Source organism: Rhea americana, unplaced genomic scaffold (assembly GCF_003343005.1).
Source record: "Rhea americana isolate MKP2758 unplaced genomic scaffold, rheAme1 scaffold_37, whole genome shotgun sequence".
NCBI classification, from domain to species: Eukaryota; Metazoa; Chordata; class Aves; order Rheiformes; family Rheidae; genus Rhea; species Rhea americana.
In genome coordinates this window covers 2,081,554-2,106,555 of record NW_028186501.1, presented here as the reverse complement: position 1 = coordinate 2,106,555, position 25,002 = coordinate 2,081,554, and the positions used below count along the sequence as shown (strand labels likewise).

At 35.1% G+C, this 25,002-nt stretch overlaps 1 protein-coding gene across 1 annotated transcript; it reads left to right on the top strand.

The window, feature by feature from the left end:
- The first annotated feature begins 115 nt into the window (after positions 1-115).
- RAD50 (RAD50 double strand break repair protein) lies at positions 116-24,689 on the top strand. The gene is made up of 26 exons (XM_085312756.1): positions 116-530; positions 1,089-1,272; positions 1,691-1,774; positions 2,004-2,155; positions 2,850-3,035; positions 3,192-3,396; positions 3,813-3,941; positions 4,709-4,874; positions 6,522-6,715; positions 7,333-7,539; positions 9,013-9,195; positions 9,395-9,552; positions 10,661-10,836; positions 11,543-11,780; positions 13,227-13,416; positions 14,374-14,500; positions 14,744-14,937; positions 15,220-15,330; positions 15,848-15,940; positions 16,018-16,131; positions 16,927-17,054; positions 17,863-18,087; positions 21,264-21,349; positions 21,776-21,918; positions 23,758-23,891; positions 24,222-24,689. The coding sequence occupies exons 2-26, from the start codon at positions 1,144-1,146 to the stop codon at positions 24,406-24,408; spliced, it is 3,939 nt and encodes a 1,312-aa protein (XP_085168882.1). The 5' UTR covers positions 116-530; positions 1,089-1,143; the 3' UTR covers positions 24,409-24,689.
- The last annotated feature ends 313 nt before the right edge of the window (positions 24,690-25,002 follow it).

Below are 25,002 nucleotides of genomic sequence, written 5' to 3'. Positions count from 1 at the left end.
GACCGGCGGGGGGGGACGGGCGTGGGGAGCCGGGGGACGGGCGTGGGGAGCGGGGAGACCGGCGTGGGGAGCGAGGGGACCAGTGCCGGCGACTGGGACCAGTGTGGGAGGTGGGGACCGATTCAGGTGATGGGGACTGGTGCAGGTGACAGCAACCGGTGTGGGAGATGGGGACTGGTGTGGGGAACGGTGACGAGGGCAGGTGACGGGGACCAGTACCGGTGATGGGGACCAGTGCAGGTGACGGGGACCAGAGCGGGAGCAGGGGACCAGAGCGGGCAATAACTTCGTACGCTGCCCTGGCAGATTTGGTCATTGACAGCTGTTTATGGAATTCCCCTGCAGAATCCTCATTTCTGGGCTGTTTTATTGTGTTCTCACATGCTTTTATTAAACATACGTGTCTTAAATATGCGTATGAAGTATGTATAGCTAACAATATTCATCGCACATTAGGATAGGAATTGCTTTTATGAACCACCCCGATCCTGCAGCAGCGGCAGCGGAGCAGGCCCGGCGTGCGTGCAAAGGTCTGTTGATGGAAGGACTGCAAGGCTGCCTGCATCCTTGTGGAGTTTGGTCTATAAAATGTCATGCTCTTTTTTTAATTCCCATATCAGTACAAAGATAGATGTCCTATATAAATTTGAACGTGGCATTACAAAAAATATACACAGTAGAAAAGCTTGCTCAATTTGGGGTATTGCAGTCCAGCAGCAAAATTATTTAAAGAGAAAAGAAGTGCTAGTACTTTTGTTCTGCTCAGAGCATTCTGAAAGCATGTACRTAGTTTTTGTTAAGTGTAGTTAAGTATATTCATCTTATAAACATTATAAATTTTAATTTTTGCTATTATTTTGATTCAGTGATAAATACTGTGGCCGGTCTGTTAACTTTGAGCTGATTAGCTTCTCAGTATAAAACGTGTGTTTTGTTTTAGTATGTTCTGCACCTTCAGCCATAGTTGAAGAACCTTTGCTGTTTTGAAGACACAGATAATACTACGTGCTTATTTATATATGTTGTCAGGTTTCAGTGATACGATACAGTTTTGCTATCTAGGTTTTTCACTAAGCTTTATTTTGTAGAGTTGATGACATTTAAGCTTCTGGCTTTGGAAAGGAAGAAAAATATTCTGCAAAAATGTCAAAGATTGAGAAAATGAGTATCCTCGGAGTGAGGAGTTTTGGGGTGGAAGATAAAGACAAACAAATTATCACTTTCTTTAATCCATTAACTATTTTGGTGGGACCAAATGGTGCAGGAAAAACGGTAAGACTTGCTAAATGTTTGGTTTTATACTATAAATAGCTTTGAAAACCCTCATAATACAAAGAATGATCTCTAGAGAAAGGTATTAAAAACATAAAAATCTTGCGGTTTACTGTACATATTGTGATGCATTGCATTATGAGATACCTGCTTTCAAGCCTAGATTTTGCAAAGCACTGGTTGATAATTTCTTTTAGGAAAGTGATCCAGGTGCTGATTAAAACTGTTCTTATGAAGTATTTTGTTCCCATGATACTTAAAAATGTCATTTTTTTATTATTCTCTTACAGTTATTTGCAAATATGTATGGAGTGTTACTGTGTTCTAATATATATGGACTGTTACTGTGTTCTGCTGTAGCCTMTATTGTTTACTCTAAATTGTCATTATTACTGTATACTTATTTCTGTTTTCTTAGACTATCATTGAATGCCTTAAATATATATCCACTGGAGATTTTCCTCCTGGCACGAAAGGAAGTTCATTTGTTCATGACCCAAAGGTAAAAGCCATAGTGACTAGTGTTTACTATTAAGTAAAATACTTAACTCAGGGATGTGATGAAAGTAGGGATACTAAAGTACTAGACAGACATTCGTTGACATTATTTTTCCAGGAAAACCAGAGAAATGGGGGAGATTAGAAGATCACCTGCAGCTTGGAATGCGCATGTCCATTTGGATGTCAAGAAGAATTTCCTTTATTCAGACATTTTTTTGTTTCTTCTGAAGGTGGCCAATGAAACAGATGTTAGAGCTCAGATTCGATTGCAGTTTCGAGATGTTAATGGAGAGCTTGTGGCTGTCCAGCGATCCATGGTTTGTACCCAGAAAGGCAAGAAAACAGAATTTAAAACACTTGAAGGTGTCATTACTAGAACAAAGTAAGTTGTCATTTTTTTCTTACTTTGGCATGAATGTCGGGGGGGGGGGTTAAATATATATCTTTATGTATAAGCCAAGAAAACTTGATAATGTATTTGTGGAAGTTGCTACATATACTCTTAGGTTAAAGCTATGTAGTTTCATCACTTAATCTATTATTTGACTCAGAAATCCTAGATTTGATAGCCACTGTTTTAAAAGTTACTTGTATCTATTGATTTAAGTATAATTGAAAATCTTTTACTAACAGTATGATTTGAAAGTAGTGTTCTATGCAATATGTAAGTTCTAATTTCTTTAGCACCATTTTAAGTTTCAGATTATTCTAAATCCATGTTTAATTCCCACCTCCAATATTTAAAGTTATTGAATACTCTTTTATTCTAGATCGTTTTTGCTCCCTCTAGTGGTTCTCTATGACATTTTAACAGGTAGTGGTCTTGACAAGAGAATATTTACTGTGTTAAATGCACTTACTGAAAATGGTAATTTTATGCTTAACAATTAAAGATAGGGTAAAGGAAAGATCAGGAGGGATGAAAAACTTATTCATAAAAAATTACTTGTTACTCTTGCTAAGTTTTAGGTCAGTACATTAGAATAAGTTTATACTATTGAAATATGCAGAAGTTCATTTTTAAAAATAATTTGTTAGTAACTTTAATGTGCATTTTCTTTATCTGCATTGCATAGGCACGGAGAGAAGGTCAGTCTGAGTTCCAAGTGTGCAGAAATCGACCGGGAGATGATCAGCGCCCTTGGTGTTTCCAAGTCGGTGATTAACAATGTCATTTTCTGCCACCAAGAAGAATCCAACTGGCCCTTAAGTGAAGGGAAAGCTCTGAAACAAAAATTTGATGAGATCTTTTCAGCAACAAGGTTTTTATGTCTTTACAGTAATTAAATAAGAAAAAAAATCTTTAATAACACAGATGTTCATGAAAGTGTTTAAAGCATTGTTTCAATCATTGATACTGTTATATTGCCAGTAGGATTTGAAATTTATTTTTATGCCTTTTTTTTTTTTTTTTTAAGGTATATTAAAGCGCTGGAAACTCTCCGTCAGGTACGACTGAAACAAAGTTTGAAAGTAAAAGAATGTCAGACAGAACTGAAATACCTAAAACAGAATAAAGAAAAAGCACGTGAAATCCAGGATCATCTTAGCAATAGAGAGGCTCAGCTGGCTGCTTCTAAGGAGAATGTAAAATCTATTGAAAGTCAACTTGATCCTCTAACGGTAATTTACGTGATCATTATGTTAAAATTCCGTATGAAACAGTATATAAGAACACAGAAAAAATAAAAGCTGGAGCAGCTCATTGATTAAAATCTTGAACTTTTATGTTGTATTACCTATTCCTCTGCTCTGAAACTGAATCAAGTGTACCTGGACATACTTAACAGCTGCTACTCTGATCTGTAGATAATCCTTGGAAGTTTAAGAATGTACTTTGTGAATTCTTGTAGTAGTATTGTTTTATTGTGTTTTAATCTAAATTCTCCCTTTCTCAAATACAGCTGCTAACCTTTTTTGTTGAAAAGTTCTCATAAAGCTGAAGGTTCTGCCTTTAGAGTACTATTTTGTGTAGAAAATTTGATTATGGGATTCATAAGCTAATGAGATCTTTTACTTTTGGTCTCTTTCTTTTGCAGAGTTCTCTGGCAGCAATTGAACAGAATCTTATGAAAGTGATGAGGCTAGACAATGATATAAAAGCTCTGGAGAGCAGGAAGAAGCAGATGGAAAAAGATAATCAAGATCTGCAACAGAAAATGGAAAAGGTTACCTTTTAAATTTCATGCTGCCATCCTTTCTTCTGAAAAATCAAAGTCCATCTTTTACCACCAGTGAACTAAGTATATATTTTATTATGAAACAGATGTTAGTGAAGAATATCTTTACAGCCCAAGTAGCTGTCTTGATAATGTCAATTATAAATATAGTTTCATAAAGATGTATTAATTTCTGTGTAATTTGGATGTAAGGATTAAATTGCATTTTGTAACTGATCCCTCCACAATAGAATAGCTTGCCAGGAAATGAAATACAGACACAATTTTTCATAAAAGTGATAGTTTCTGGTAATAATGTCCTGCAATGTGCAACATGAAAGTATCTAATTCTCACAATAATTTGGTTATAGCCAGCACTTGTTCTGTTCAGTACAGTAGGCCTCCTGATGTTAATATTGTTAATCTCCTTGAAGCTTTTTTATTTCTTCTTCCTAAAATAACAGCTGCTAGTCTTCTGTTGTGTTTGTGCTGAGACATTTAAAACTATTTTGACAGCTGGAAAAAAACTTCTGTAGGATAGTGGTAGAAATTTTGATTATTTTGTTTCAACTTAAGAAAAACAGAACTTTTTGTTCGGGCAATTGTGTTTGGAATGTGTTTTTTTAATATGTGATTTAGTATACAATTTCAGTATAGRAAGTTCTTATTTCTTGAATTCCGTTATAGTAAAAACTATACCTTTTAAAAAATCATAAAAGTGGCTTTTAAACTTAATTTAAAAGTTAACTTTATTGCCTGTTTTATTTGATTTCCAGATTTTTCAGGGAACAGATGAACAACTCAGGGATAGATATCAGAACCACCAGAGAACAGTGAAGGAGAAAGAGAAGAGATTATTAGATTGTAAGCGTGAACTAGACAGAGCCTCTAAAGAGTGCCAGAGATTTAACAGTGAAAAGTCGGAACTACTTATTGAACGAGGTATTTCGGACTTGATATCTAATTTTTTATTTTTAATGTAATAAAGATGTGAGATGGAAATACTGATAAGAATTGAAGTGACTTGAACTGGTCAACAACCTTGAAATGCATATTAGTTTGACATYATCTGTGCAAGTATAGAATCATAGAATCATAGAACTGGTAAGGTTGGAAGGGACCTCTGGAGATCATAGTGTGGGAATCTCACAGGTAATCAAATCTAAGGTTCTTTCCCTATAATTTCTAATGTGTGCATCTTGTTTTGAGCCATAATTACAGCGTATAACAAACTTGTTCTTAAATGGACTATGCTTTATAGAAATACTCAAAATAGATGAGTCTGGTGACTTAGAACAATGTCAATCTAGCAGTTTACGACACAATTCTTCACTGAGTTTTTACTTTCTCTAAGTTATGAAGATGTGCTGGTGTAAGTGTATTTTAGCCAAGAAGATCATGAAAGCATGAATGCTCAGCATCCTCAGTCTCTCAGGTGGGGGCTGGGRCTAATCAGAAGGCTTTAGGATAATGTTCTTCCTTATGTTGCACATTCTGTTTTAGATGGACTGTTGATGGTATACTATGATATATGAATTATGCATTTTTCAATGGGTCCTATAATTAAATAGTAATAGGAATGAAATGTAGTGGTAATTATATTGGAAGTTCTGGAAAGCAGTGGCATTTGGGGACTTACAAAATAAGAGAGAATTGTTTGGAAGCAGCACAACTGTTACTTAATAAAGATTCAGCTTCAGTACTGGGGCAAATAACTTGTTGGTGTCTGTGCTAGCCTGACTGATCACTTCTGTTACTTAATAAAGCTATATAACTTGATACACGTGTGCCACAGTTCTCTTAATATTATCATGTAGAAAAAAACTCAGGCATGTTACAGCCAAAGGAGAAACACCTGAAAGTAGCAGCCTGAGAGACAAGTGTTTTTTTTTTTTTTTTTTTTTTTTTTTTCCCCAATCTGAACAGTTTTAATGCTTTACTTTAAACTTTTTGTAGATTAAAGGAAAATAAGTTGGATTGTCAGTTTGTGACATAATAATTACATATGTTTAATTGTTGAAATATTGCATGTATGACTTTGGACTTAAGAGTCCTGCATACAAACTTGAAAGAGGACAGTTCACATGTTGATGAACAGTTACTTCCCTTTGCCTTAGTGTCACGTCATTTGTGAAGTTAATTAAAGACAAGACAAGACAACATTCTTGAAGTTTATATAAATCTATGCAAAATGCAGGCTAACATTTCTGTATTGGGTTTCTTAGCAAGGCAGTAATGGCCATAATCCTGTGCTGAAATTTAATAGGACAAAATCTTCTGTGTACCATCCAAATGAAAGTCTTACCGTAAGACTGAGTTTAAAAGGAGGAAAATGTTAAAGTCTCTTAAAATAGGCATGATATAAATTTCAGTATAGTTGTAATTCAGACACAGAACACCTGCCTACATGAAATTTGTTTGTAGCTTTCTCAAGCTACAGCATAGATGTTTTTATTCTGGAGCTTTTTGGATTGCTCATAAATGCATCAATTTAGAAGTCTTCAAGAAAATAGTTGCTATCTATTTTTGAATCATGCACGTATCATTTTTTTGTCGATTTGTGTCACATTTTCTTTTCTTTTTTTGTAGGTCGCCTTCAGCTGCAAGCAGATCGTCACCAAGAACACATAACAATGAGGGATTCATTAATTCAGTCTTTGGCAGCACAGCTGGAATTAGATGGTTTTGAGCGAGCACCTTTTAATGAAAGACAGATTACCAGTTTTCACAGGTTGTTGAAGGAGAGACAGGAAAGAGACATAGAAGCTGCAAATCAAATAATGGTAAGGATTTGGTCATGTTGCTAGTGTGCTGTTAGTAGTTCACAGGTGTCTTAATGGTGCTACACGGAAGAAGAAGAAAATTGAGAGAAAAAATGAAGGTTTTTGGTTGCTTTTGGTTTTGTTTTTTTTTTAGTATTCTCTATGGATTGTCTGGCCTTTTCCTAGGAAAACAAGTTTGGAACAGAGAGTGATGATCCAGTGATTTGAATTGCCAAAGTTACTTAACAGGCAATTTTGCAAGAATTTTTTTCTCAGTAGCTCTCACTCTTGAGCAGGTGGGTCACAGAAAAGGTAAAAGGCCTGAGGAAAAATCAGAATGAGCAACTGCTGGAAGAATAAACATCCTTTTTTTACTGAAAGAATCCTCAAAAGTGAGTTGCTCTCCCAAAATGCTGCTGGTATAATGAGTTTGCATTTTCTAATGGAAACATTTCWGCAGAAAATTTTTGACAAGTTCTAATAATCTAAATAATCTAAATATACCAGTGTCTTGCATTACAATGGTGAATGTTTGCAAGCTAGTGTGAAGGAATATTTTTAAATGTTGTATTTTTTCCTATTAAAAATGTAACTGTAGTTGATCACTAAATGAATATATTATTCCTGACTTCTTTCAGAGAGGCTTTGCACAAAAAGAAGCAATGAAGCAAAAACAGATAGATGAAATAAGGGATAAGAAAACCGGATTAGAAAGAACCATTGACCTGAAATCAGACATTCAAAACAAGAAGCAAGTTGAACTGAAGAATGTAAAATATGAATTGCAGCAGTTGGAGGGGTCTTCAGACAGAATTCTGGAGTTGGACCAGGAGCTTGTCAAGGCAGTAAGTTCGTGTAACTGAAAAATTTAAATAAGGGTACATTAGCAAGACTGTTGCCAGCAGGTCCAGGGAGGTGATCCTGCCTCTCTACTCAGCCCTGGAGAGGCCTCATCTTGAGTACTGCKTCCAGTTCTGGRCTCYCCAGTGCAAGAGAGACATGGAGCTACTGGAGAGAGTCCARCGTAGGGCTACGAGGATGATCGGAGGGCTGGASCATCTCTCCTACGAGGAACGGCTGCGAGAGCTGGGCCTCTTCAGCCTGGGGAAGAGAAGACTGAGGGGGGATCTGATCAGTGTGTACAAGTCCCTGAAGGGAGGGTGTCAAGGGGACGGGGACAAACTCTTTTCAGTTGTCCCGTGTGACAGGACAAGAGGCAATGGGCAGAAATTGAACCACAGGAAGTTCCGCCTGAACATGAGGGGCAATTTCTTCACTGTGAGAGTGACGGAGCACTGGACCAGGTTGCCCAGAGAGGTGGTGGAGTCTCCTTCTCTGGAGATCTTCAAGGCCTGCCTGGATGCAACCCTGTCTGACATGCTCTAGGTGACCCTGCTGAGCAGGGAGGTTGGAGTAGATCTCCAGAGGTCCCTTCCAACCTTACTGATTCTATAATTCTAAGTTGAGAAGGAAAACTTTCATTTTATCAAAAAGGTTGATGTTACTCCAAAAGGAAGTTCAAATCTCTGCTGTATTTTTGCCCTTTTAATGCCTTCCCTATGTCTTTCTTTTTAGATGATAGGCCCTTTGGGGAAGACACTGCTCACTACTTGTTTTCTGTACATGCATACATAGAACATAGTATTTCTGCTTGGTCTCTTATAAATAGTATAATAAGCATGGCTGAGAATATCATGTCATAAGATTGGTTAGTCTTAAATTACTGGACCAGAAAAAAATATGGCTTGAAGTGCTATGCTAGCTCCATTTTCCAAATAACTTGTCTATAAAATTGGCTAGTAGGTGGTCAGCTTTTTATCCTGTAAAGTGTTACAAGGTTATAAACATCTTATTTCCCTGTTGAAGAATTGATTATGCCTTTGTAGGTCAATATATTTATTTGTTTGCAGTGTAAGAAATCAGTGCTTGGGAGTGCTTCTTTTAGCCTTCTCACTGGGATAATTCCAGTATATAATGTACAGTAGATGCTTAATGCAAAGAATTAAATTAAATATGAGCGAGCTTTTTGAAGCTAAATTATGTGGCTATGGTTTATGTTAAAAGGATGAGCAGCTTGGGCCAGTGCGATATTTTGGAATTCTGCATCTGAGAATCCACCTACTTTACTTATCCCAGCATCACAGCCTTTGTCCTTTTGTATGTACTGTTTACAAATCTTGTAGTTATCATTCCTGTATCAGTTAATGATRCTACTGCTGGGCAGTTTAAAATCTTTCTTTTGTCTGCTTTAGTTAGAACATTATTGTTACTGTAATTATTTAAGCTTTTTGTTGTTACTGTTGTTTTGTTTTGTTTAGGAACGTGACCTGGAGAAGGCTGAGAAGAACAGTAACGTAGAAGCACTCGAACTAGAAATACAAAGTCTACAACGTGAGAAAACAAACCTGGACAAAGTACTTCGGAAGTTRGATCAGGAGATGGAACAGCTAAACCTACACACCACAACAATAACCCAAATGGAGATGCTGAAGAAAGACAAAGTAATTTACTGCTGTCATTATCTCATAAGAAAGAGACGTGAAATTAATCCCATTCTTGTATTTTTTTTTTATGTTTTTCAACAATAGTATGTAAAGCTTCTATCTGACTTCATAAAAATCATTTTAACCCCTTGAATGCATAGAGTGAAATAAACTTGGGCATATGARAACATTAAATTAAAATTATTTGTTTCCCAAGGCAGACAAAGAGGAGCAAATTAGAAAAGYAAAATCAAGACATTCTGATGAGCTGACATCACTGCTGGGATACTTTCCAAATAAAAAACAACTTGAAGACTGGCTTCATGATAAAAACAAAGAGATTAATCAGACAAGGGATAGACTTGCCAAGCTTAAGTAGGTATTAAATTAATTGATGATWTCTCCAGAAGTATTTTAAAAATTATTAATTTCAATATTAGAATGTTTAATGTGCTTCCATTGATATTTTAATCCATTTTGGTTTATTTAGGTATCTACAGAGTGAAAAAATGCATGCTGCAAAGTTTATGTAATGTATAGCCAATATATTTTGTGCCAGTTAAAAAATCAGTTACGTTTGTAGTGTATCAAAGGCAACCGAAAAAATAGGTTGCAAAATACTGTTCTCAAACATCTTTAATTCTTTGATACTAATCCTAGCTGAATAAATCTGCTTTGGGAGGAAGCAGATGACCTTCTGGCTTTCTTACAAGTCACAAAATGGTTAGTAAAAGTGTCATGAGTCCATGGGTGATTTAATATCCCTGATTTCATTTGATAATATATAAAATAGTTTGTTAAAAAGAGTTAGTGATACACATTCAGCTCAGCGAAAAACCCTACATGTCTTAGGTGAAAATCTTTTTTTCTTCCAGCATTAATGGTTTGGGATAAGTTTGTTTTTTTTTTTTTTCCTTTTATGTAAGTCAGGTCCTCTTTCTGTTTCCAAGTGCTTGGTCACATTTGTTGAGGATAATGTATTGTGGRTGCCACTTACAAGAGCTGTTAGTAAGCATCGGCCTACTTTCATGTAGCTCTGATTACAAAATTTGGAGTCTGAAAACATTRCATAGTTCAGAAACGTGGAACATGGTGGATTGATGCTAATGTTCTGTGCTTAWGTAGCTCAGTGGTACCTCATAAATGCTGTGATAAATAGTGGGGAACAAAGAATTGAGACTGTATTATTCTAGAAATTCTTTTGTATGGATTGATTTTTGGAAATGAGTTTAATTAAACATCCAGAAAACAAAAATCTATAGGATCAAAGGGAAATTAGAAGTAACACTTTATGTAATCTTTAGATGAATGTTTACCCTGCAGATTTCATTGTAAATCGTTAAAGAAAAAATTGATGGTTAGCTCTGTAATGTCAACTTTAGACTAATGTCCCAGGTTTTTGTTTTTACTTACTTTACTTAGTTTGAAATCTTTTTTTTTTTTGCTTTTCTGTAATATAAGAGTTTCTGCATTGATGTTTCAGCAAACAACTAGCTTCAGCAGAACAACGTAAAAATTATATTGGCATTGAACTAAGGAAAAAAGAAGAACAGTTGTCTAGTTATGAAACAAARCTTTTTGATGTTTGTGGAAGCCAGGATTTTGATAGTGATCTGAACAAACTTCAAGATGAAATTGAAAAGAGTTCAAAACAACGAGGTAAATATATCTATGTCTCTTTTTTTTTCTTGTTTTTTTCTTTTCTGTAGAGATTTTTTTAAATGTAAATTACAGGTATCAAGACATGTTGCTTGTGGGTTTTTATATTGTAGGACAATCAACCTAGAAACTTATAGAAGTAATGTTATTAATGAATATTAGTAATGAGTCTTCTTTATCTCTGCTGTTGTTTGTATTTTACATTTAATCAGGATCAGTCTTTTTAATTCTTTCAGTTAACTCTTTTATTATGTATAAATAGTCTACTTTTATATGAWGTATGTGTAGATCAGAGTCTTTTCAAAACTAGTGAAATGTTTGGGTGCATAGATCTGCCAGATRTAAAGACAAGTACACAGCCAACAGTGTAGTATAGTTCTTGTATGTAAGGCCTTATAATAGCAGAAAGCAAGCAGTTTGTGAAGGAAATACTTTCTTGCACAGTGAATTATAGAAGGAGCATAGTTTAATGAAATAGATTCATAGAATAGTTCAGGTGAGAGGGGACCTTAGGAAGTCATCTAGGCCAAACTGCTGAAAGCAGGGTCAGTGTTGAATTCGTACCAGCTTCTTCAAAGCTGTTTCGGTTTCCTGTCTTAATGATTTTGCAGGYTATAATTTTGTCTTGTTTATGATAATAACCTCTCTTAGATCTGGTTATGCACTGTTTAGTTAACATATTTTTTTTTAATTTTTTATAAACCAGCTGTTCTTGCTGGAGCCACAGCAGTTTACTCCCAGTTCATTACACAACTGACAGAGGAGAACCAGTCATGTTGTCCAGTTTGTCAAAGGGTTTTTCAAACAGAGGCAGAACTGCAAGATGTGATTAGTGATCTGCAGTCTAAGTTGCGTCTTGCTCCAGACAAACTGAAGTCAACAGAGTCTGAGCTTAAAAGAAGAGAGAAGAAACGGGATGAAATGATAGGGCTTAAACCAATTAGGTAAAGTACTGACCAAACCATTTTGTTGCAAGCTGTTTTCTTTCAGATGGTTTCCTGATTATTAAAAAGTATGTGAAATCAAGGAAATTTTATTTTAGAACTAGATAATTCCTTCAAAAGTATAATCCTCAAGATTAATATTTTGCAAGCATTTGTTCTCTGCTCATTTAGMCTTCAATATTAAACTATTTTATATTTTTGGTATTTCTGGTCCTTTTAGGCTTCTCATGAAAGTGGGGCAGAAAAAGTGGCTGTATGCTGCTACTTCTACTGATTATTTGCACCATACAAGAATAGCTTGCTCCTTGTTTTTTTATCATTGTAATTTAAAATGGACAGGTTGTTTTTGTTGTTACTGAAKTGTTTTCATACCACATTGCATTAATATGTTTCTTAGAAATGCTAAAATGGCAGCTGCATTGACAGAATGGGTACTGAATTTATGCTGAACATTTCAATCTAATCCTAGTTTGTAAGTCCATTAACAGTCTTTTCCTGTTGCTGGGAATTTTATATGAATTATGATCTTCTAGAAAGGGATCTCTCGATTTTTCTAGTGGATCCACAATGCCATCTATGTTTCTTAGATACGGTCATGTGCAATTCCATCATTTTGGAATACATCACAGTCTCTGACTCTTTTAACCCATATTAGATAAAACTGAATTTAATCCTTTTTTTAGTTATTTAGGATACTCTTTGTTGCAGTTCTTTTTTTTTTTTAGGGGGTGGAACTTAGAAGATTATAAAAAGTATGGGCAATATTAACAAATTCWGAAAAGGTATCTCAAGTAATCTCCAATAGGCTGAATTTGCCTGTATTTTTTTAAGCTATGAAAATTTCAGGCAGCCTGTTTTGTTGTTACCTCCCTTTGCTATTTCTATCACCTCTCTTTGAAACAAAAACAAATAACAATAACCCTAACAAATTTCTGCCAGAATCTGGAGGATTTTTTTAATCATACAAACTGGATTTGGAGTGAGAGTAGAGAATGCAGGTCCTTGTGTGTAGGTAAAGACGCTCTATTCCTAAGAAGTTTGCAGACCATTGTTTGGAGAGAATTTGGCTTGGCTAATGTTACTTGGGACTTACATTGCAAGAGAGAGAAAATGTATATTAAAGAATTCCCCTTTCTTTCGCAAGAGGGCAGTCTTGTATAGCAGATTTTTCAGCCCTCTCATAAGCATTTGCTATACTTTATAAACTCTTCTGGATTTGAACTTCTCTCACCTGTCTAAAACAAGGGTTATGTTATCTTAGTTGGGGAAATAAGATAAACTTAAACATGAACAAGGTTAAGGGAATACTATTTTTGTCTAAATCTAGTCTTCCACTATTAAATCCTATCACAGATTTTGTGATATTAAATGTCTTTAACTTATACTGCTTTCTTTGACAAAGAAAGTTTCATGGATTTGGTTTGTTTGCTTGTTTGTTTTTTTAAGGCAAACCATAATTGAACTCCAAGAAAAGGACATACCGGACTTGAAGAACAAGCTACAGGCTGTAAACAGGGATTTTACAGACCTAAAAAATGAGATAGAAGAACAAGAAACACTCTTGCACACAGATCTGTCTGAAGAGGAGAGTGCCAAGGCATGTTTACAGGATATAACACTTATGGAAAGGTACCAGGTATGTTTCGGTAATTTTTTTCAATATATGTAAAATGATGATGCTCCTTTGCTACCTCCTAAATATGTGGGKTTTTTTAATAATAATGGGAAGCTTTTGAAGTCCTAAGACTTTTCAAAGCTGGTAAGAACATTTAAAAAAAAGCCAGTGTAACATAGATGATCTTGTTACTAATAAAATGTTTCATGTTATTATATGTTTCATATAATAAAGTTTCATATAATGATTTCTGCTTCTGAGGATCACAGTGTTTCTCAAGTTCTGACTTAATTCTGTACTGTAGTAACTAGGAAAGCAGGTATAATCCAGAATTTACACAGGAAAGCAACGACAGTGCATTGTTTCTCAGTTCGCGTGGTCCAGCTATCTGTTCTTCTTCTTCAGCATATTCTCTGCATGTTCACTGATACACTTTTTTAAGTCTTGTCACCTGTGTTCCCTTTTTTCTGGGCCATCTGAACATATGGTAAAGCAGGATGGATATTCTCTCTTTATTTTTTTTWATTATTCTGAAGTAGGAGACTTTTTTGAACAGCCTTTGCACCTTTATTGCTAATATAGCAAAATCTTTGCTCAGCTGAGGGTCAAAAGGAGACTCAGGAAGCTTGGGGAAGCTGAGACTGTTTCACAAGTGAGAGGTAGCAACAGCTCCTGAGGCTCCAAAAGCTCTGTTGTTGCAGAGACAGATGGTCACATAACTGTTCTAGAGATGTCAGAAGCCAGTGCGTATCAGCTTATTTCCTCTCATAATTAGAAATTCCAGGTTCTAGCAKCCTGTGGGCTAACATAACTTTACTACTAATGATGTGACATTGCTCCAGCAGAGGAGATAAATTTGGAGGTCTSTTGAGTCTTATGTGCCTCAAGCCCCAAGCTTGTTCCCTGTGCCAAAGCTAATAATAAATATGTTGTTAAACAGTATAATAATAAGAATAGTACTTTTACTCTTATTTTCAGACTGATATTAGGGACGTTGAAAGAAAAATTGCTCAGCAGGCTGCTAAGCTACTAGGAGTTGATTTAAGTAGAACTATTCTACAAGTAAGCCAAGAAAAACAAGAAAAAAAGCATTTGTGGGATACAGGTAGGCCCTATAGAACTGGTAATGTATTTCATTTGTATATAGAAAAATGTTCAAAACTTGCTGTCATAAAAATGTCAGCTTTTTAGTTTACTTATTATATGTTTTAAGATAACAGTATTGTAGTTTTTGTTTGGTTAGAGTTTTTGGTTATAATAGCTTAATTTACAGTTAGATTTTCATAAGGAAGACAATGTTATTAATGACAGATTGATCCTCTCACTCTGGGTTTCTTTTCATACGCAGTTACTRGTAAAATTGAGCTAAATCAAAAACTTAAGCAAGACCAGCAAAATCAGATCCAGCAGCTTAAGAGTACAGTTAATGAGCTTAAAGCAGAGAAACTTCAGATTGCCAGCAGTATGCAACGTCGTCAACAACTGGAGGAACAAACAGTGGAATTAACCACTGAGGTTCAGTCCTTATACAGAGAGATCAAGGTAAGAAATACCTTGACCCTTAGCTTTGTTGTATTTTTGTTGGAAAAAATACAAATTGGAGAAAAATTGTGTTGTATTTAACATAGTCTGTAATGTGAAATTGTTACATTTTTAAATATTTGTCYTATTTTGTATATCTTTGGGAACTTCCAGCAGCTTATTATGTGTTTTTAACACTGAAAATAATGAAATACCTGCATGCCGCCKTGAAAATTGAAAAATTGTTGATCTTTCATATAGCAAGGGGGAAAAAAAGACTTTTTTCTCCCATCTGCTTTCYAGGAAGCAAAAGAACAGGTTTTCCCTCTGGATGCAACTTTAGAAAAATTGCAGCAGGAGAAGGAGGATTTAATTAATAAAAAGACTGCGAGTAATAAGGAAACACAAGAGAAGGTAAGTTTGGTTTTGACATAGTTGGGAGATACGATTTTCAGACATGGAAGGAGGGCCATGGCGATGAGTCTGCCTTTTAGGAAATAACAATGACTTTAATGATTTCTATTTCTAGAACTTCTAGAGAATAAAGGAAATGTARCTAAGTCAGGGTACTGGCAGTCTTGTCAAGGGTCTTATAGGTACATTTGGCAATATTTAATGACCAATGATGTTAAAAATCCTTCCTAATAGATACAAGAGGAGCAGCAAGGATGAATGGAACCTGTTCTTGCCAAGAGGCAAAACTCTCTTTCTTAGGTGAAGTGGCCCTCTTGTGTGAACATGAATGRGTGATTTGCCATTTGTTTAGGAAAACATTTTCAAAATTGCAAAAGCTAAAGGCTTTCATTATTACATCAAAGGAAGATAAGAATTGTACTTTGAAAATATGTTGATGTAATACCTAATATTTGATATATAGAATGTCAATTCTTGGACAGAAGATTGTATTTCACTAGAAATCTCTTCCTTGCAGATAAATGATATAAAAGAGAAAGTTAAAAATATAAACAACTACATGAAAGAAATTGAAAACTATATTCTACATGGAAAAGAAGACTATAAAAAGGTAACCTAAAAAACAGGCAAAAAAGTGACTTTAATGTCGGCTTTCTATGTTTAACTAACACCAGTTTATTTCTTTAGCAAAAGGAGTCTGAACTCGAGGAAGTAAATTCTCAGTTAGCTGCCTGTGAGGAACAGAAGGAAAAGATAAGTAAAGAGATGGAAATGATACGACAAGATATTGATACCCAAAAGGTAGATGCATTATCTTATAGTGAAGTATTTTTTGCATAGTTTAAATTATTCCTGGTGTTGACTTAAGTCTGCATAGGTTCATACTGGCATAAAGTTCTTCTCTTGTTGACTGATTTCTMGTTAATTAGTTGTTGGTCAGAATAGCTGCTGTACATGCATTAGGCTTAAAGTCTTGAAATTTAGATATGCAAAAGTAGATGCATGTTTGAAGGTTTTTATCTCTGATTATCATCTTGTGGTATTTGCAAATAGGGTAAGCCTATTTTGATAATGGCCAATATTTTCTAAAACTAGCTTTGTGTGGAGAACACCTGCCTTCTGAAAGATGACTGCTGTAAGGTGTATCTGATTGCAAGAACCAGGAGTTGCTAGTCACTTCAGATTTTGTCATGTACTTTAAATTCGTGTCTGTATTATTCAAATATTGTTTACGCTCTTTACGGGAAGGGCAAGGTTCCCCTTTCTATCCCAGCACTTACTGTAGAATTGAGATGGGAGACTTCTGATAAATCTCATCTCAAATGACTTGCCCAATTTGAAGCATTGATTAAAATTTCACGCACAGGTGAGCTATGACAACCAATTTTGTAAGTATTATATCATATTTCTAGCTAAAATAAGTTCCTAAAATATGTGTGACAATTCTCAGTGCTATCAATTATATTATACTTGTAGCATGTTTTAGAGTTGTGGAGAATTCATACTTTGTCTTTGAAAGTCTGCATTCATACTGAAACGTGGAATTAATAAAGCTTAGTAGCCCATTATACAACTTCTTACTATCTGTGGAGTTAGATACAAGAGAGATGGCTACAGGATAATCTTACTTTGAGRAAAAGAAGTGAAGAGCTAAAAGAAGTTGAAGATGATATAAAACAACTTACAAAGGAGATGGGAGAAATGAAAGTTCTGCAGATGAAAAAGTAAGCACATTATAAGATCTTCAGAACAAAACAGCATATTTTGCAGAAGAATTCTGTAAATATCTGAATGTAATATTCATTATATATTATGTGTTTTCTGGCCCACCTTTCTTCCCATTCATGTAGACCACTTCCTCCTTCAAACTCATGTTTGTGTAATATCCCTATGACAATAACAACATAACTTAGTGAAATTATATAGTGCTTCTAGCTAAAAGTATGTATATGTGCACATGTGCATATACTTATTCTAGTTTAATCCTTTCATTTTAATGACTTTCACTTCTCGATTCTCAGATATAACTCCTTTCTCTGGATAAGAATATTTTATTTTCATGTTCAGTCTGTTCATATATATCTCAGCAGAAAAATTCGTATTTATTTCAGTAGTTCAGTATTAATTGCTTAGATGACACTTTTGAACAAGAGTTATCTCTCTACTCGTTTTTACATCAGCTGTTTATTTAACTTCCTACAAGTTATCCAGTTATTTATCTTAACTTTTGCTCAGCCTCTAAATAATTTAATTCCTGCTATCAAACTATTTTATATATTTTTACTTTGGTCTTCAAGCTTGATAACTTGCTTCTGCTAGCTAGAATAAAGATTTGAATATATTTTTAGCAAATTCTAAAATATTTTTTTTCTAACTGTGTTTTAGTTCCGAGGATACTAGTACTATAATCTTAGCTACTGCTAACTTAATAGCTACAAGAAGCTACTGTCTAGCATAAACTCAAAATTAAAACCTTGATTAAAGAACTATGAAGTAGTAAATACAAAAGATTTTTATGTCACATCTTGACAGTGAGCAAAAACGTTTAGAGGAGAAAATAGAAGAACTGAAAAGAAACCATCATGTTGCGCTAGGCCGGCAGCGTGGATTTGAGGAAGAGATTGTTCGTTTTAAAAAGGAACTTCGAGAGTCACAGTTTAAAGATGCAGAGGAGAAATACAGGGAAATGATGATTGTTATGAGAACAACAGAGCTGGTGAACAAAGATCTGGACATTTATTATAAGGCTCTTGATAAGTAAGTACTGTCATATGGTGGTAATTTAATGTTTTAGGCTTAATTACTATTGACATTCTTGGTACAAAAGCAGCTTTTAATTTCCAGCTTTCTAGGATAAATTAGAAATAGTAAGTGAATATAATTATGTGAGATGTGTAATTTTTTTCTCTTCATAAAATCAGTCATTTAAAWGTTAAGATAATATAGCCAAATACAACTTTTCATTTCAACTGTTTTTATATCCTAAAAAAAACAATTCCAGTAACTTTTTTTTTTTTTAACTCCAGAAGAAAACTAGTTCCTAAAAGCAAAGTGGATTAATGAAAATATGCAGCAGCTTGTACAGAGTTAAGATATATAACGTACATATAATAACTGCATTGATAGTTATARTTGGAGTTTAATATAGCCGTAGATAAGTCCAGTGGGCATCATCATTTTGTTCCCAGCTCTCTGTAGGAACCTTTTTGAGTTCTGGTTGTACATGTTAGGACTTATATTTGCAATGCAGCAATTCAAGTTCAGGGAGATAACRGTGAACCCAATACATCATCTATCTTTAACTTGTGTGCTGAATTTTTTACATGCTGTGAATTTGCTGTGTTGCTTGCGGTGGTGAGAGAATGTCCAGACAACAGATACATTCGACTTTATTTTTCAAATGAAAACAGGTAGAAGAATCAAAGCTTGTGTGGAGCGACAACAGTCTCTGTACACATGGCCATGTTCCTCTGTTTCTTTTCTTTGAAAAGAAGGTGTTTCTTGAAGGTGTAGGAAGCTTTGGTAAATGTTTCTCCCAAAGCTACTGATGGTTTTCCTTCCCTCTCCTTCCCACCTTTTTTTTTTYCCCCTCCAAGAGGCAGATTTCTTGTAATTTTCATTTTGGAGGGAAGTAGAAGGAACAGTTCTAGGGTATACAATGGATAATTAGGAGAATGTTCATCTTAAAAGTCTGTCTCAGGTGTTGCCCCAAAGTGCATGAATTCACTGTACCAATTTAAGAAAGGGGAAATCTCTGTTTAAATATTTGGTTGTTAAACCCAGCCTTTCTTGCATAGCCTCTTTTATTTCTATAGTGGTATATTTTAGCATTGTCTAATTATACTTTAACAGGAATAAGATCTGTCATGTGGATTTCTTCATCTCCATCATCTTCTCTTCAAGTAAATAACTGTCTTCAGTAAAGAATGCTGCAATATAGAGGTGTTTTTCTTCTTTTTTCCAGTGTGGCTGTTCTTAYGTTTATATTAGAGAAGACAAGCTCAAAAGAAGCATGTCTTGCATTTGATGAGAACTGTAGTAAAGTCTGTGTTTGTTTCTGCTGCTTCTGGAAGCTTGTTTTATAGTCTTGGACTGACTGGCCAAAAATAGGATCTTGAGCATTATAAGCAAAGGCAAAGTAACACAAACAGCCCTCCTAGGAAAATCCTCTGTGTTCATATACAATGATGGAATTACAAATATCCTATTGCAACTTGGAGGAACATGGGGAAGGATCTTGTGGGTATGTTTCAGGAAGCCAAAGGCTGATCCTCAGTGGCAGTTAAGATGGTAAATTGAACATTAGGAACAAGATAGAGAATGAAAGAGAAAAGAACGTTTTGGTTCCACAGTATAAATTCACAGTACACCCATGTCTTGAATACATTGGAATTTTGGTCTCCWGGATTAAGTATAGTAGAACTGGAAAAAGTTGCACAGAAGAGCAGTATTGTGGTTGGAGGTAAGCATGATAATCATAAGGAGAAACTAAGATGAGTTTCCAAGTTGAAAAGAAGTGACTAAAGGAGATTGATTGATAAATATTTATCAAAGTTTTAAATGATGTAGACAAGATGAAAAGGGAATGATGATAAAATTACCATGCAATAGTTTGAAATACAAGTACTTTTTCTTACATCACAYAATAAAATAATGGACCCCATAGCTCACTGGTAGATTTGGAGGATAAAAGTATAARATGGTTTCAAAAAGATAAGTTGAATTCAGGAAGACAAGTCTCAATGGCTATTAAACACAGTGATCTAGAGGAACTCTGTTTTAAGCAATTTTAGTAATAAAATATGTATAATGTTTGAATGTAATCCAGCATTTGTTTTATGAAGACTTATATTGCTAAGAGCATGTATCATTCTTTGCTTCACAGCATTAAATGGAAATGCACTCTAAGGATTTCCCTTTTAGACTTCAGAATCTTTGTATATGATATCGAATCATCTATTGTTTCTATTTAAGGCAAAGCAGGAAATCAGTTGTGTAATTTCAAGAAAAATAGATAAGCATCACTTATTGGTAATCATCTTAAAAAATCAGTGAGATGAAATGTTACCTCTAATGGCCAGAGATTGAAAACTGTATATGTAGGCTGGGAAAACCAACATTTTGAATGTTCTTCTGTGCAATCAGTTGATCTTTATTGATTTAATATTTGAAAGTTTGTGATAAATATTGATGTGTAAGGCATTTGATGTGTAAGGCATTCGTATGTTTAATTGAGTTAATAATTGAAAACACATTCTTCTTTCTTTTTTGCCCCAGAAAAGGTGGAAAGAATTCTTAAAGGAGGGAATGTGGGAAAAGTACATGTGAAAAGTCCTTTGCAGACATGTATTTAACTTCCAGGATRTATCTTTTTTGAAAGAAGACATTGTAATTTGAGCAATCAATTTTTTGATAGCAGAGCACTTTTGTTTAAAAAGACAAGTTAGAAATGTAGCATCATTTCCTTTCTTATATGACTTTATACAAAATATCTCGTATTGAACAGTAAAGACATGTATTATATATTAAGCAGAGAAACAAAAAAATATTAATGACATCTGTTACTGCTAAAGAGAAAGGTAGCTCCAGTCGTAATGTCCATTTGGGTAATTGTGAATAATTTTCTTGATAGAGAATTCTGTACTCTGAGGATACTTTATAGGCTCTCCTTTTCTTTGGAAACTCAGTGATCTTCATTGCAGGGTGCAGGGGGACTGTTCATGAGAGTAGAAGTACTTACGTAATACAGCGTGTTTAGTCTTTATACACTTCTGCATTCAAAGTAATAAGCTACTAAATGTTATATTTTTAGTAGAAATATTTAGAAAACAAGAAGGGAGCTGTTGCCTTCCTTAAAGTTCCCTGTAATGTGTAGCAGTCCCTGGCTGCATCTATAACAGCTTGAATTCTTTCGGTTTTTTTACCCCCTCTAGAGCAATAATGACATTTCATAGCATGAAAATGGAAGAAATCAACAAAATAATTCGTGATCTTTGGCGAAGCACCTACAGAGGACAAGGTATATAATTTGGTTTAGTGTTTCTCATATTTATCGATTTTATATTGAGCATTGCGTACAGAAAATAACTTGCTCAAAATACTGAAAATCCAGGTTCTGGAAATAGACAGTTGTATTCTAAAGGCTATATCTGCTGGTCACTATTTTAATCACCTTTTTATTACAAGTTATGTAGTTATATGATAAAAAGAAGTAATTTTCCCTGTTCCAGTTTTCTGAAGTTAAATTTTCCTTGAGATAGGGGAACTGCACCAGTTCATTTTCTTCAGTTTTTGAAAAAACTGGTTTCAAGATGTATCTATCAGAGGGAATTCTGAATAAAATTTTTGTGGTTATAATGTGTATTATAACTTTGAAGTCTGTTTAATTCTATCATATTTATAAACACTTTTGATAATGGAAAAAATGTTTCCTTCACATTTTCAGATATCGAATATATAGAAATTCGTTCTGATGCAGATGAGAGTGTTTCAGCATCTGATAAAAGAAGAAGCTACAACTATAGAGTAGTAATGATAAAAGGAGATACCGCACTGGATATGCGAGGAAGATGTAGTGCTGGGCAGAAGGTATATGGCATTTTATTTTCAGTAGAGAGTAAATGGGATTCTGAGAACTGATACAGGTGAATGCAAAAAACCCACACATTCTGAAGTGGTCCTGAAGAAGAGCTGGCTCCAACTCTAATCTATAATTCTGCACATCTTTATTTTATTGCCTGGATTTTGCTGGGAGTAAGCAATATCCAGAGATTCATCATAGATAGCCACATCTCTTTCATGTATTGAGGCTTGAGAGATGTTGCTTCCACTTGTCTGTTACATTGTGACACAGCATCTGAACTAATCAAAGGTAAGAGAAAAGAACTCCCCACCTGCCTTGCTCCGCTGCTTCCAGAGTCACCAGCCCTACTGATGGCCATTTGACACCTGCCGGATTGRTTGTGCCCTTAGGCAGCCAAAGCTACCTGCAGTATTACAGCAAGGATATCTTCTTTCTTAGATTAAACATTTGCACTGGAATGAGTGGTCCTTCTAAATACAGTGGTAGTAGAAAGGGATAAACATGCAGCCAGGGCTGGTCTTACTTCCTCCCTGTGGGAACACTTTTTGCCCATCCTTTGTAAACAGAAGACCTGGAGAGCTGTCTCTCGCCGTTGAGGCTCTGGGAGTCTGTTGCCTATACCCAAAGTGCAAATGACAGCCTAGCCTGAGGATATTGAAACCTTATGAAGGAGATACTTTCTCCTTCCTCTTCTGCAGTGGGAGCTGGAACTTGGCTTTCTGGCTCCCTCCTTCTGCAACAGCTGGAAGGGCTACCAGGGCAACAGACTTTCATCTCCTRGATGCTGAGAAAGCATTGCCATCATCTGAAGTAGCTAACTGCTTGCTTCCAGATTAGCAGTTCCACTGTGTAGCCTACTAGGTCAGTGTTTCATCAGCAGCCCTCTTCTCTTTTCACTTTTCCATGACCAGATGATACTGACAGTAGTAGAAGAAAAATGCAATTAAGGAATAGAACAAAATGCATTTTAAACTACATATAGCAATGGAATTATTAAAAGGTATTCCATGAAAAGATGCCTACTGTGTTGTTACTCAAGTATGAGAAATGCTGTCAAATTAATTCCCACCTGAATGTGGATGTGTACTTACTTTGAAAATTCCATACTCGTGGGGGAAAACCAAAACTTCTTATAAAACAGCAGTGTAATCAAAAAATGTATCTTCTCCTATAGTAGTCTAAGGTGTTAGGTTAGAGTCCTATGTAAATGAGAGTGAAACTTATTCACAGTTTCTTAGCTTATATTCCGAGAATTATTCTTTGATCGTAAACTATGATGCCAGCAGTCATGATCATTGGAAAGTATTCTTTCGTAGTGTGTTCTCCTAAAGTTTCCATCAAGTGTTCTGTGACTTTTCATTAATTCATGAGGTCAAAAATATACATCATTAGGCAGATCAGTATAGAACTAATATGTAAGGTAGTAAATCCTGCTGACTTCAGTTTTAGTAAATAGACAGGAGTTCAGTAATCTAAACCAAGTGGTATAAATTTCCACCCTCTGTGTTGCAGTAGGATGAGGCCTGAAAAAAGTACAGTGATGATGCAAATGACAATGTAGTAAATATTCCTATATCCAGTATTTCCTGAATTTTGAGTATTTCACTTTAATATTTTTCCAACAGTATTTTGTAGAATGGATCTTTCATTTCAAACTTGAAATTTGAATACATTTTTTTTCAGCTGAAAGCCAATTACTGACATTTCGCGAAGTATCAATGAATTGTCTTTGTAAGYTTTACTCAGTATTATAGTTTGTAATGGCATTAAAAATAACACATTACACATATTCTTTCTATCTAAACACTTTGAAGAGTGAGATTTTATTTATTCTGTTTCYTTAGGTGCTTGCTTCTCTTATTATTCGTCTTGCTCTAGCAGAAACATTCTGTCTCAACTGTGGCATCCTGGCACTAGACGAGCCTACTACCAATCTAGATCGAGAAAACATAGAGTCTCTTGCACATGCCCTGGTGGAGTAAGTGATCTCTTCTCGTGAAGCTTAAAGATGGGTATTTTTCAAATCAGCAGAAGCGAAGTTTGTTTTAAGCTGTGTATCTCTGTTGATGTATACTATTATATGCACAAAGCAGTAGCTTTAGATACCCTCTTTTTTTCTGTAAAAGGAAAAGTGTATAGTTCTTTTTTTTAATGAAGGGAAAAAGAGATACTAATCTACATTAGATTGCTTGACAGTTCATGTTATTTGTGTCATAGTTAACTACTTTTGCACCATATATTTACAAGTTCTGTAAAGCTAGAATGTGATTTAGGTAAAGGTGTACTAACCAGCAACTCTTTTTTGTAGGATAATAAAAAGCCGATCACAGCAGCGCAATTTTCAACTTTTGGTGATAACTCATGATGAAGATTTTGTTGAACTTCTGGGCCGTTCTGAATACGTGGAAACATTCTACAGGATAAAGAAGAACATTGACCAGTGTTCTGAAATTATGAAGTGCAGTGTCAGCTCCTTAGGTTCATACGTTCATTAGAATTTCAAGTAGTTAGGTTTTATAGACTGGCTTAGTCRCATTACTTAATAGAGCTGGAAAGAGAGCATTTGGAAATATTATGTTGTGTACTGTTGTGGAGATTTGTAGCAATTTTAGCTAGAGTCTGAAGCTATTAATTTTTAAATTTTGTATCTTTGCACATATTTCTGTGCATGTGTTTAAAAATTGCTGTACTTTGGGAAAATGTACATGACTACAAAGGAGTTAACGTTTAGATGTAGTTTATGCTTTCAAGTGAAAATAAAGTTATGATTTACTTTAAGTATGTACTGGGGTGAACTCGGGTGAACTCCGTCCCTTCATTATGGCGTGTTCAGAACTGGTTGGCATCTGTCTAGTCAGGGCTTGTATGCAGCTATCCATCTCGTCTGCACAAACTTCACAAGATTCAAAAAGGAATTTTATTACTGCCTCTGAAAGGTTCTCTGACTTTCCGGAGTCTGACTTTCAAAGATAAAACCTTCACAAAAAATGCAAGCATAGTGTAACAATTTCCTTGACAGTAAAGAAGTCTTGTCTCTGATTAGATGAATGAATGAATGAATAGATGACAGAAGCATATTTTAACCAGAG